This window comes from Oncorhynchus keta, chromosome 1, assembly GCF_023373465.1.
Source record: "Oncorhynchus keta strain PuntledgeMale-10-30-2019 chromosome 1, Oket_V2, whole genome shotgun sequence".
Classification (NCBI taxonomy): Eukaryota; Metazoa; Chordata; class Actinopteri; order Salmoniformes; family Salmonidae; genus Oncorhynchus; species Oncorhynchus keta.
Genome location: NC_068421.1, coordinates 6550752 through 6563054, shown reverse-complemented (window position 1 = coordinate 6563054; position 12303 = coordinate 6550752). Strand labels below are relative to the sequence as shown.

At 43.6% G+C, this 12303-nt stretch overlaps 1 protein-coding gene and 1 long non-coding RNA gene across 3 annotated transcripts in view; both read left to right on the top strand.

Annotated features, from left to right (window-relative positions):
• Nucleotides 1-6720: 6720 nt before the first annotated feature.
• The window catches only part of LOC118382123 (tyrosine-protein kinase receptor UFO), a 109849-nt gene continuing 104266 nt past the window's right edge, over nt 6721-12303 (top strand). The window contains exon 1 of the mRNA XM_052469277.1: nt 6721-7457. Coding sequence (XP_052325237.1) covers nt 7373-7457 — 85 coding nt within the window. The 5' untranslated portion in view covers nt 6721-7372. The remainder of the gene's footprint in view (nt 7458-12303) is intronic.
• Nucleotides 9279-12303, top strand: part of LOC127910349 (uncharacterized) — a 3180-nt gene continuing 155 nt past the window's right edge. The window contains exons 1-3 of one of the 2 annotated variants that reach the window (XR_008074503.1): nt 9279-9454; nt 12000-12195; nt 12252-12303. The exon at nt 12252-12303 is cut by the window's right edge and continues 155 nt beyond it. This is a non-coding gene — a long non-coding RNA (uncharacterized LOC127910349). Of the gene's footprint in view, nt 9455-11042; nt 11117-11999; nt 12196-12251 lie in introns of those variants that run through there. The other variant, XR_008074507.1, reaches the window with a different exon arrangement.

The window sequence follows — 12303 nt, the reverse complement described above, 5'->3', positions numbered from 1 at the left end:
TTTTTTTCACAGCTTGAAATTCAATGTCATAAAAACATCTGTAGTCTCTGCCTCTCTTTTCGGGAAGGGAAGCCTTCAGGGAAGCCTTCAGGGAAGCCTTCAGGGAAGCCTTCAGTCTTCAGACTTACTGCACTGGTAATCCTCTGTACATCAGCATACCGTAAACATGCCCTATACCTGTGAGAGCCCAGGCACAACCAGTTCTGCAGGATATTTGGGAGACTGGTTGTAGTGAGGTGCGTACTGGCGTCAGGAGAGAGAAAACTGATTTACAACGGTGTCGTTTAATGTCCATAAACCACCGGCAACAGAACGATAAACGGGTCAAACAAAACCCGGTAAATACCAGTATAACTTTAGACCGTCCCCTCGCCCATTACCCGGGCGCGAACCAGGAAGCCTCTGCACACATCAACAACAGTCACCCCTCGAAGCATCGTTACCCATCGCTCCACAAAAGCCACTACTTCAAGGTCTCAGAGCGAGTGAAGTCACCGATTGAAACGCTATTTAGCGCTCACCACCGCTAACTAAGCTAGCCGTTTCACATCCGTTACACCAGCACCACCGCTAACTAAGCTAGCCGTTTCACATCCGTTACACCAGCACCACCGCTAACTAAGCTAGCCGTTTCACATCCGTTACACCAGCACCACCGCTAACTAAGCTAGCCGTTTCACATCCGTTACACCAGCACCACCGCTAACTAAGCTAGCCGTTACACCAGCACCACCGCTAACTAAGCTAGCCATTTCACATCCGTTACACCAGCACCACCGCTAACTAAGCTAGCCGTTTCACATCCGTTACACCAGCACCACCGCTAACTAAGCTAGCCGTTTCACATCCGTTACACCAGCACCACCGCTAACTAAGCTAGCCGTTTCACATCCGTTACACCAGCACCACCGCTAACTAAGCTAGCCGTTTCACATCCGTTACACCAGCACCACCGCTAACTAAGCTAGCCGTTTCACATCCGTTACACCAGCACCACCGCTAACTAAGCTAGCCGTTTCACATCGGTTACACCAGCACCACCGCTAACTAAGCTAGCCGTTTCACATCCGTTTCACCAGATATACCGTTGAACAAGCAACAAACTATTACGGACAAGGACATGAGGGGGGAACAGAGGGTTAAATACACAACATGTGATAGATGGAAATTGAACCAGGTGTGATGGAAGACAAGACAAAACAAATGGAAAATGAAAAAATGGATCAGCGATGGCTAGAAGGTCGGTGACGCCGACCGCCAAACGAACAAGGACAGGGACCAACTTCGGCGGAAGTCGTGACACTGGTTGAAGACTAGCTGGTTTATTTAAAGTAAATCCCGTCTCCGATTTAATGCACACCCCTCCACTACCCCTCTCTGTGAGAACCCCCCCTCCCCCAAACATTCCCCAACTTTGTGTTTTTGAGTGGAATGTCCCTTCTTTCTCATGCAGGAACCCCTCTGTCTCTCTCTCTCTCTCTCTCTCTCTCTCTCTCTCTCTCTCTCTCTCTCTCTCTCTCTCTCTCTCCCTCCCTCCCTCCCTCCCTCCCTCCCTCCCTCCATCAGAGAGCAGTGCAGGCTCCATGGTTCAGTCAAGCCCCTATTGAAAGGAGAGGAGATACAATGGTCTCTTTCTCAGCCCCTCTTCCTCTCCATTAAAGATCCTGGGAAACACAACACAACCTCACAACCATAGAACCATAGAACCCCTCTTAAAGGGACAGTGCCAGTCCAGACGACCCAGGACCCAGGCCTATAATATTATATAAACAGATAGGGCTCTTAACTACCTTAAACACTGTGGGAATACACAACACAGTCTGCAGAACAGAACAGACCAGAACCTTAGCTCTTAAAGGGACAGTGCCAGTCCAGACGACCCAGGACCCAGGCCTATAATATTATATAAACAGATAGGGCTCTTAACTACCTTAAACACTGTGGGAATACACAACACAGTCTGCAGAACAGAACAGACCAGAACCGTAGCTCCATCACACTGCCCGCTGGCCGGACAGTGGGGTGTGTTCAACAGGGCACAACATGATGAATGTTCGGAGAGCTATTTGTTAAGTTCAACAAACATGCCTGTCTTACGGCATTGGACAGTGTTTGGCTAATGAAAGTGGCAACCTGAAGCCACACCAGCTCCCTTCCAGCCAGGCATAGAGGAGTTTTCCTGGGAAAAACAAGGACTCTCCCCTCCTACCCTGCAAATCAATTATTCATGATGTCGCTGCCTCTGTGTGTGTGAACTTTCTGCCTCCCCCTTCCCCCCTCCTCTTAGACAGATAGATCACATCACAGGTCAGGCTCTTCTCCCCTCTCCCCCTTTCCCCTCCTCCTAGACAGATAGATCACATCACAGGTCAGGCTCTTCCTCCCTCCCTCCCCCTCCCTCCCTCCCTCCCTCCCTCCCTCCCTCCCTCCCTCCCTCCCTCCAAGACAAATAGATCACCTCACAGGTCAGGCTCTTCCCCCTCTCCCCCTTCCCCCTCCTCCCAGACAAATAGATCACATCACAGGTCAGGCTCTTCCTCCAACCCTCCCTCCCTCCCTCCAAGACAAATAGATCACCTCACAGGTCAGGCTCTTCCCCCCTCTCCCCCCTTCCCCCCTCCTCCCAGACAAATAGATCACCTCACAGGTCAGGCCCTCTCTCCCTCCCTCCCTCTAAATTGAATCTATAAAATCTCCAATGTAATATGGTAACAAATGTAGTTGACATGCACGCTATACGGGAACATAATGTTTTGAGAAATATCCTACATTCCACTAATCCAATCGAATGTATCTTTTTCTAGGAGATGGTTGAATTATATTAGTTGTGGGAGAGACATAATAAATAATAATATGCCATTTAGCAGACACTTTTATCCAAAGCGACTTACAGTCATGTGTGCATACATTCTACGTATGGGTGGTCCCGGGAATCGAACCCACTACCCTGGCGTTACAAGCGCCATGCTCTACCAACTGAGCTACAGAAGGACCACAAGGTTCAGTGTTGTGGGAGAGACCAAAGGGGACAGGACATCAGGGTTCAGTGTTGTGGGAGAGACCAAAGGGGACAGGACATCAGGGTTCAGTGTTGTGGGAGAGACCAAAGGGGACAGGACATCAGGGTTCAGTGTTGTGGGAGAGACCAAAGGGGACAGGACATCAGGGTTCAGTGTTGTGGGAGAGACCAAAGGGGACAGGACATCAAGGTTCAGTGTTGTGGGAGAGACCAAAGGGGACAGGACATCAAGGTTCAGTGTTGTGGGAGAGACCAAAGGGGACAGGACATCAGGGTTCAGTGTTGTGGGAGAGACCAAAGGGGACAGGACATCAAGGTTCAGTGTTGTGGGAGAGACCAAAGGGGACAGGACATCAGGGTTCAGTGTTGTGGGAGAGACCAAAGGGGACAGGACATCAGGGTTCAGTGTTGTGGGAGAGACCAAAGGGGACAGGACATCAGGGTTCAGTGTTGTGGGAGAGACCAAGGGGACAGGACATCAGGGTTCAGTGTTGTGGGAGAGACCAAAGGGGACAGGACATCAGGGTTCAGTGTTGTGGGAGAGACCAAAGGGGACAGGACATCAGGGTTCAGTGTTGTGGGAGAGACCAAAGGGGACAGGACATCAGGGTTCAGTGTTGTGGGAGAGACCAAAGGGGACAGGACATCAGGGTTCAGTGTTGTGGGAGAGACCAAAGGGGACAGGACATCAGGGTTCAGTGTTGTGGGAGAGACCAAAGGGGACAGGACATCAGGGTTCAGTGTTGTGGGAGAGACCAAAGGGGACAGGACATCAGGGTTCAGTGTTGTGGGAGAGACCAAAGGGGACAGGACATCAGGGTTCAGTGTTGTGGGAGAGACCAAAGGGGACAGGACATCAAGGTTCAGTGTTGTGGGAGAGACCAAAGGGGACAGGACATCAAGGTTCAGTGTTGTGGGAGAGACCAAAGGGGACAGGACATCAGGGTTCAGTGTTGTGGGAGAGACCAACGGAGACAGGGGGGCGATGTCCATTACATCAGGGTTCAGTGTTGTGGGAGAGACCAACGGAGACAGGGGGGCGATGTCCATTACACGAAGAAGCTATTTTTGTTGTTGTTTGTTTCTCGTTGACCGTTTTAATTGAAAACAATCACAGTAAAAGGTACGTGATATTTTGTTCTATTGTATATTCTGTCATACATTCATCATATTTAAACATAGTGTTCTGTGTTAAAATGAACATGTAGTTAGTTGTAGCCAGTTACAGCTCAAGGTTCAGTGTTAAACTAGGACTGAGACTAACAAAGGGGACAAGACACTAACAGTGACAGTAACTAACTAACTAGACCAACTAACTAACTAACAACTAACTAAGTAACTAACCAAATTCTAACTAAGTAATGACTAACTGACAACAACTAACTAAGTAACTAACTAACTAACTAACTTACTAATTAACTAATTAACTGTTAACTGAGTAACCCCAACTAACTAACCCAACTAAGAGAGACAACAACTAACTGAGTAACTAACAACTAACTAAGTAACCAACTAACTAAGTAACCCAACTAACTAACTGACAACAACAACAACCAACTAAGTAACTAATTAACTTCAACTAGTAACAACAACCAAGGGGACTAGGACTAACTAACTAACTAAGTAACTAACTTACTAATTAACTAACTAATTAACTAACCAACAACAACTAACTAAGTTAACTAACAACAACTAACTAAGTAACAACAACAACCAACTAACTAAGTTAACAACTAGTAACTAAGTAACCCAACTAACTAACTAACTAAGTAACTAGTGGGAGAGACCAACGGAACTAACAGTAACAACAACTAACTAACTAACTAATTAACTAACTAACTAACTAAGTAACTAAGTAACCACAACTAGTAACTAAGTAACTAACTAAGTTAACTTAATTAACTAATTAACTAACTAATTATTTTAAGTAAGTAACCAACTAACAACCCAAAGTAACAACTAACTAACTAACTAAGTAACTCAACTAACTAACTAACTAACTAAGTAACTAACAACTAACTAACTAACTAAGTAACTGGACTTTGTTAACAACTAAGTAACAACTAACAACTAACTAACTAACTAATTAACTAATTAACTAATTAACTAACAACAACTAACTTAACCAATTAACTAACTAACTAACAATCCAACTAACAACTAACTAATTAATTAACTAATTAACTAATTAACAACTAACCAACTAAGACAACAACTAACGTTTTAATTGAAAACAATCACAGTAACTAGAACTAACAACCAACTAGTAAGTGAAATTGAGTTGAGATTTAAAACAAACTAACTAACTAACAACTAAGTGACAACTGACATAACTTAGGACTAACTTTTAAGTAAGAATCATAAGTGAGTGACTAACTAACTAGTAACACAATAAATATTGAGTAATGGTGACTAAGTGACTGACTGACCAACTAACTGAGTAACTAACTGAGTAACTAACTAAGTTATCAACAACTGTGTCACTCTTAACTAGTGAGTAACTAGTAACTAGTAACTAAGTAACTAACAACTAGTAACAACAACCAACTAAGTGACTGACTAACTAAGTAAGTAAGTAGTAACTACAGTAACTAAGTGACTGACTGACAACTGACAACCCAACTAACTGAGTAAACTAAATGACAACTAGTAACTGAGTGACAACCAACTAACTAGTAACTAAGTGACAACTAACTAACTAAGTAAAAGTAAGTGACTAACTAAGTAAGTAATAAGTAAGTAAGTAAGTTGAGTGAGTAACTAGTAACTAACAACAACAACTAACTGAGTAACCAACAACTAACTAACTGAGTAACAACTAATTAAGTAAGTGACAACTAACTAACTGAGTAACTAACCAACTGACAACTAAGTAACAACTAACTAACAACAATAACTAACTGAGTAAGTGAGTGAGTAAGTGAGTAAGTGACTAACTGACTAACTAACTAACTAACTAACTAACTAAGTAAGTAAGTAAGTAAGTGTAAGTAAGTAAGTAAGTAAGTAACTGACTGACCAACTAACTGACTGACTAAGTAAGTAAGTAAGTAGTAAGTAAGTAACTAACAACTGACTAAGTAAGTAAGTAGTAAGTAAGTAAGTAAGTAAGTAAGTGACAACTGACAACAACTGACTGACAACCCTGACTGACAACTAACTAAGTAAGTAACAACTGACTGACAACAACCAACTAACTAACTGACTGACAACAACAACTAACTAAGTAAGTAAGTAAGTAAGTAAGTAAGTAAGTAAGTAAGTGACTAACTAAGTAAGTAAGTAACAACAACTAACTAACCAACTAACAACAACCAACTAACTGACTGACTGACTAACCAACTGAGTGAGTGACAACTAACTGAACTGAACACCCAACTAACTAACTAACAACAACTGCAACTGACTAAGTAAGTAAGTAAGTAAGTAAGTGTAAGTAAAGTGAGTAAGTAGTGAGTGAGTAAAGAGTGAGTGAGTGACTGACTGACTGACTGACTGACTGACTGACTGACTGACTGACTGCTACTGGGTGAGAATTGAGGGAAATAAGTGATTTACTGTTGAGGAGGTGGGAATCAGGCTTATTAAAAAGAGACCGGGAATTGTCCTGAAGACAATCAGCTGTGTCTGCTTTCTTCACATCCTCTGAGAATCACGCAGAGGCACAGGGGGAGGGAGAGAGGCAGAGGGAGGAGGAGGAGGCAAGAGAATGGAAAGAACTTGAGTTTAAGGAATTTGAAACCTGTGTGACTGAAGAAAAAGAACAGGGACGGGACAACTTGGTGGGGCTAGAGAAGCAGTTCTGTGATCAACAACACGGCACGAACACTGGTTTGAAAATACACTTCCAGCTCCCTCAAAAAAACGTTTTTTAACAACTTGATTGGAGACCGAAAAGGTTGGAGCGACTTTTGCCGTTTTTCGTCACTGTAGTTAAAACAATGGACTTTCCGCAGTTTCTGCGCTGAGAGAAAACTGCCTGTGAGTTTTTTTTTTTAAACTTCGGACTGGAGTTAAAACGTCAGTAGGCTGTAGTAGTAGTCAGCAGCGGGAGTAAGCAGAAACAATTCTAGGACGGTAATCGGGGTAAAGTTTTGAAATTGTTTTTCGCAACATAAAATGAGAATCAGGGAAGCAGAGGAGTGATAGCGAGTGGAAGAAATACCTTTGGATTTAAATCGCGAGCAGTCAGTCGGAAGAACATCCGCTAAACTTTTCAGTGTACAACAGAGATTTTTAACAGAGCCCGAGAGAGTTATTGGAATGCGGTGACGCGAACTGGAGTTGTATCCAACAAGTTCAAAGTTGGAACCGTGAATTCTGGTAGAAGTGCGCTGCTCCGAGGGACCAGCTATGGAGAGCGGGTCACAGGGACCGGCGCTGGGGATACTGTTTGTCGGCGCATTTTTTTGTTTAGGATCTGCAAACACTTTGACAGGTAAGTGTTACAGCTCATCTTCATCCTAATATTTATCAGCTATCATTATCATTATCTCCGAAATATCTTTATTAAGTCAAATGACATATACCAACGAAATAACTATTAGTCCTACAGTAAATGACTGTGAACAGCCGCTGACAACCTGGGTAACATCTGGGTACTTTACAGTCTGATGGGCAGAATTTATTTATTTTACCTTTATTTAACCGGGCAAGTCAGTTAAAGAACACATTCTTATTTTCAATGACGGCCAGGAACAGTGGGTTAACTGGTCTAGGAACAGTGGGTTAACTGGTCTAGGAACAGTGGGTTAACTGGTCTAGGAACAGTGGGGTTAACTGGTCTAGGAACAGTGGGGTTAACTGGTCTAGGAACAGTGGGTTAACTGGTCTAGGAACAGTGGGTTAACTGGTCTAGGAACAGTGGGGTTAACTGGTCTAGGAACAGTGGGTTAACTGGTCTAGGAACAGTGGGGTTAACTGGTCTAGGAACAGTGGGTTAACTGGTCTAGGAACAGTGGGGTTAACTGGTCTAGGAACAGTGGGTTAACTGGTCTAGGAACAGTGGGGTTAACTGGTCTAGGAACAGTGGGTTAACTGGTCTAGGAACAGTGGGTTAACTGGTCTAGGAACAGTGGGGTTAACTGGTCTAGGAACAGTGGGTTAACTGGTCTAGGAACAGTGGGGTTAACTGGTCTAGGAACAGTGGGTTAACTGGTCTAGGAACAGTGGGTTAACTGGTCTAGGAACAGTGGGTTAACTGGTCTAGGAACAGTGGGGTTAACTGGTCTAGGAACAGTGGGTTAACTGGTCTAGGAACAGTGGGTTAACTGGTCTAGGAACAGTGGGTTAACTGGTCTAGGAACAGTGGGTTAACTGGTCTAGGAACAGTGGGTTAACTGGTCTAGGAACAGTGGGTTAACTGGTCTAGGAACAGTGGGTTAACTGGTCTAGGAACAGTGGGTTAACTGGTCTAGGAACAGTGGGTTAACTGGTCTAGGAACAGTGGGTTAACTGCCTGTTCAGGGGCAGAACGACAGATTTGTACCTTGTCAGCTCAGGGATTAGATCTTGTTACTAGTCCAACACTCTAACCACTAGGATGATGATTATGGTGATGATGATGAGGATGGTGATGATACATCCTCGATACTTTGATTGCTCTGCACCAAAAGTGTTTATGAGTGTTTATTACAATGCTTATCACCAGCGGTATGTCCGGACTATTGTTCAATAATCATTTCAATTATTGATATTTGAATAACATTCTGGGTAGTGTGATCATGTGTTTTGAACATTCTCCAGTCTGTGATCTGATCTGAGAGAGAGAGAGAGAGAGAGAGAGAGAGAGAGAGAGAGAGAGAGAGAGTACAGCAGGAGGGATATGACTGGTTAGATGGACTCGCATGTCATTTACTTGTCTGACCCAGACTTCAAAAAAGAGAAAGTTGCTTTAATGTTGATGCTTCAGTTGGTATTTGGATGGTGAAGAGACGGAGGGAGGAGGGTGGAGTGAGATGTGTGGGGCGTGAGGGGCGTGAGGGGCAAAGGGGGAAAGAGAGAGAGAGAGAGGGGAAGAAATGGAATGCTGATGCTTGTGAGTGAGTCAGGGTCAGGGTGATTCAGTAGAACAAAATGATGGATGGGGTATGGGGACAAAAGTGGAGGGGAGGTTGGGAGGGAGGGAGGAGGGGAGTGGGAAACATTTGTAGGAATGAATCTAGAAGCATGGCATGAAATGTAGGGGTGGAGGGATGGAGGGGGGAGGGATGAATGTGTGGTGGGAGGAGGGGAGGGAGGGAGGGATGGAGGGAAAATGCTGTGAAGAACTGAGTTATGTGACATAAAGAGACAGAAAGATAAAGGGAGTGAGAGAAGAAGAGATGCAGGGTTGATGTAATATCTGATGAGATGCAGGGTTGGTATAATATCTGATGAGATGCAGGGTTGGTATAATATCTGATGAGGTGCAGGGTTGGTGTAATATCTGATGAGGTGCAGGGTTGGTATAATATCTGATGAGATGCAGGGTTGGTGTAATATCTGATGAGATGCAGGGTTGGTATAATATCTGATGAGATGCAGGGTTGGTGTAATATCTGATGAGGTGCAGGGTTGGTATAATATCTGATGAGATGCAGGGTTGGTATAATATCTGATGAGATGCAGGGTTGGTATAATATCTGATGAGATGCAGGGTTGGTATAATATCTGATGAGATGCAGGGTTGGTGTAATATCTGATGAGATGCAGGGTTGGTGTAATATCTGATGAGATGCAGGGTTGGTGTAATATTCTAATGAGATGCAGGGTTGGTGTAATATCTGATGAGATGCAGGGTTGGTGTAATATCTGATGAGATGCAGGGTTGGTGTAATATTCTAATGAGATGCAGGGTTGGTGTAATATCTGATGAGATGCAGGGTTGGTATAATATCTGATGAGATGCAGGGTTGGTATAATATCTGATGAAATGAGATGCAGGGTTGGTATAATATCTGATGAGATGCAGGGTTGGTATAATATCTGATGAGATGCAGGGTTGGTATAATATCTGATGAGATGCAGGGTTGGTATAATATCTGATGAGATGCAGGGTTGGTATAATATCTGATGAGATGAGATGCAGGGTTGGTATAATATCTGATGAGATGCAGGGTTGGTGTAATATCTGATGAGATGCAGGGTTGGTATAATATCTGATGAGATGCAGGGTTGGTGTAATATTCTAATGAGATGCAGGGTTGGTGTAATATCTGATGAGATGCAGGGTTGGTATAATATCTGATGAGATGCAGGGTTGGTGTAATATTCTAATGAGATGCAGGGTTGGTATAATATCTGATGAGATGCAGGGTTGGTGTAATATCTGATGAGATGCAGGGTTGGTATAATATCTGATGAGATGCAGGGTTGGTGTAATATTCTAATGAGATGCAGGGTTGGTGTAATATCTGATGAGGTGCAGGGTTGGTGTAATATCTGATGAGATGCAGGGTTGGTGTAATATCTGATGAGATGCAGGGTTGGTATAATATCTGATGAGATGCAGGGTTGGTATAATATCTGATGAGATGCAGGGTTGGTGTAATATTCTAATGAGATGCAGGGTTGGTGTAATATCTGATGAGATGAGATGCAGGGTTGGTGTAATATTCTAATGAGATGCAGGGTTGGTGTAATATCTGATGAGATGCAGGGTTGGTGTAATATCTGATGAGATGCAGGGTTGGTGTAATATCTGATGAGATGCAGGGTTGGTATAATATCTGATGAGATGAGATGCAGGGTTGGTATAATATCTGATGAGATGCAGGGTTGGTGTAATATCTGATGAGGTGCAGGGTTGGTATAATATCTGATGAGATGAGATGCAGGGTTGGTATAATATCTGATGAGATGAGATGCAGGGTTGGTATAATATCTGATGAGATGCAGGGTTGGTGTAATATCTGATGAGATGCAGGGTTGGTATAATATCTGATGAGATGCAGGGTTGGTATAATATCTGATGAGATGCAGGGTTGGTATAATATCTGATGAGATGCAGGGTTGGTGTAATATTCTAATGAGATGCAGGGTTGGTGTAATATCTGATGAGGTGCAGGGTTGGTGTAATATCTGATGAGGTGCAGGGTTGGTGTAATATCTGATGAGGTGCAGGGTTGGTGTAATATCTGATGAGATGCAGGGTTGGTGTAATATCTGATGAGGTGCAGGGTTGGTGTAATATCTGATGAGATGCAGGGTTGGTATAATATCTGATGAGATGCAGGGTTGGTATAATATCTGATGAGATGCAGGGTTGGTATAATATCTGATGAGATGCAGGGTTGGTGTAATATCTGATGAGATGCAGGGTTGGTGTAATATCTGATGTGGTGCAGGGTTGGTATAATATCTGATGAGATGCAGGGTTGGTATAATATCTGATGAGATGCAGGGTTGGTATAATATCTGATGAGATGCAGGGTTGGTATAATATCTGATGAGATGCAGGGTTGGTATAATATCTGATGAGATGCAGGGTTGGTGTAATATCTGATGAGGTGCAGGGTTGGTGTAATATCTGATGAGATGCAGGGTTGGTGTAATATCTGATGAGATGCAGGGTTGGTATAATATCTGATGAGATCTGATGAGATGCAGGGTTGGTATAATATCTGATGAGATGCAGGGTTGGTGTAATATCTGATGAGATGCAGGGTTGGTGTAATATCTGATGAGATGCAGGGTTGGTGTAATATCTGATGAGATGCAGGGTTGGTGTAATATCTGATGAGATGCAGGGTTGGTGTAATATCTGATGAGGTGCAGGGTTGGTATAATATCTGATGAGATGCAGGGTTGGTGTAATATCTGATGAGATGAGATGCAGGGTTGGTGTAATATCTGATGAGGTGCAGGGTTGGTGTAATATCTGATGAGATGCAGGGTTGGTATAATATCTGATGTGGTGCAGGGTTGGTGTAATATCTGATGAGATGCAGGGTTGGTGTAATATCTGATGAGATGCAGGGTTGGTGTAATATCTGATGAGGTGCAGGGTTGGTGTAATATCTGATGAGGTGCAGGGTTGGTGTAATATCTGATGAGGTGCAGGGTTGGTGTAATATCTGATGAGGTGCAGGGTTGGTGTAATATCTGATGAGGTGCAGGGTTGGTGTAATATCTGATGAGGTGCAGGGTTGGTGTAATATCTGATGAGGTGCAGGGTTGGTGTAATATCTGATGAGGTGCAGGGTTGGTATAATATCTGATGAGGTGCAGGGTTGGTGTAATATCTGATGAGGTGCAGGGTTGGTGTAATATCTGATGAGGTGCAGGGTTGGTGTAATATCTGA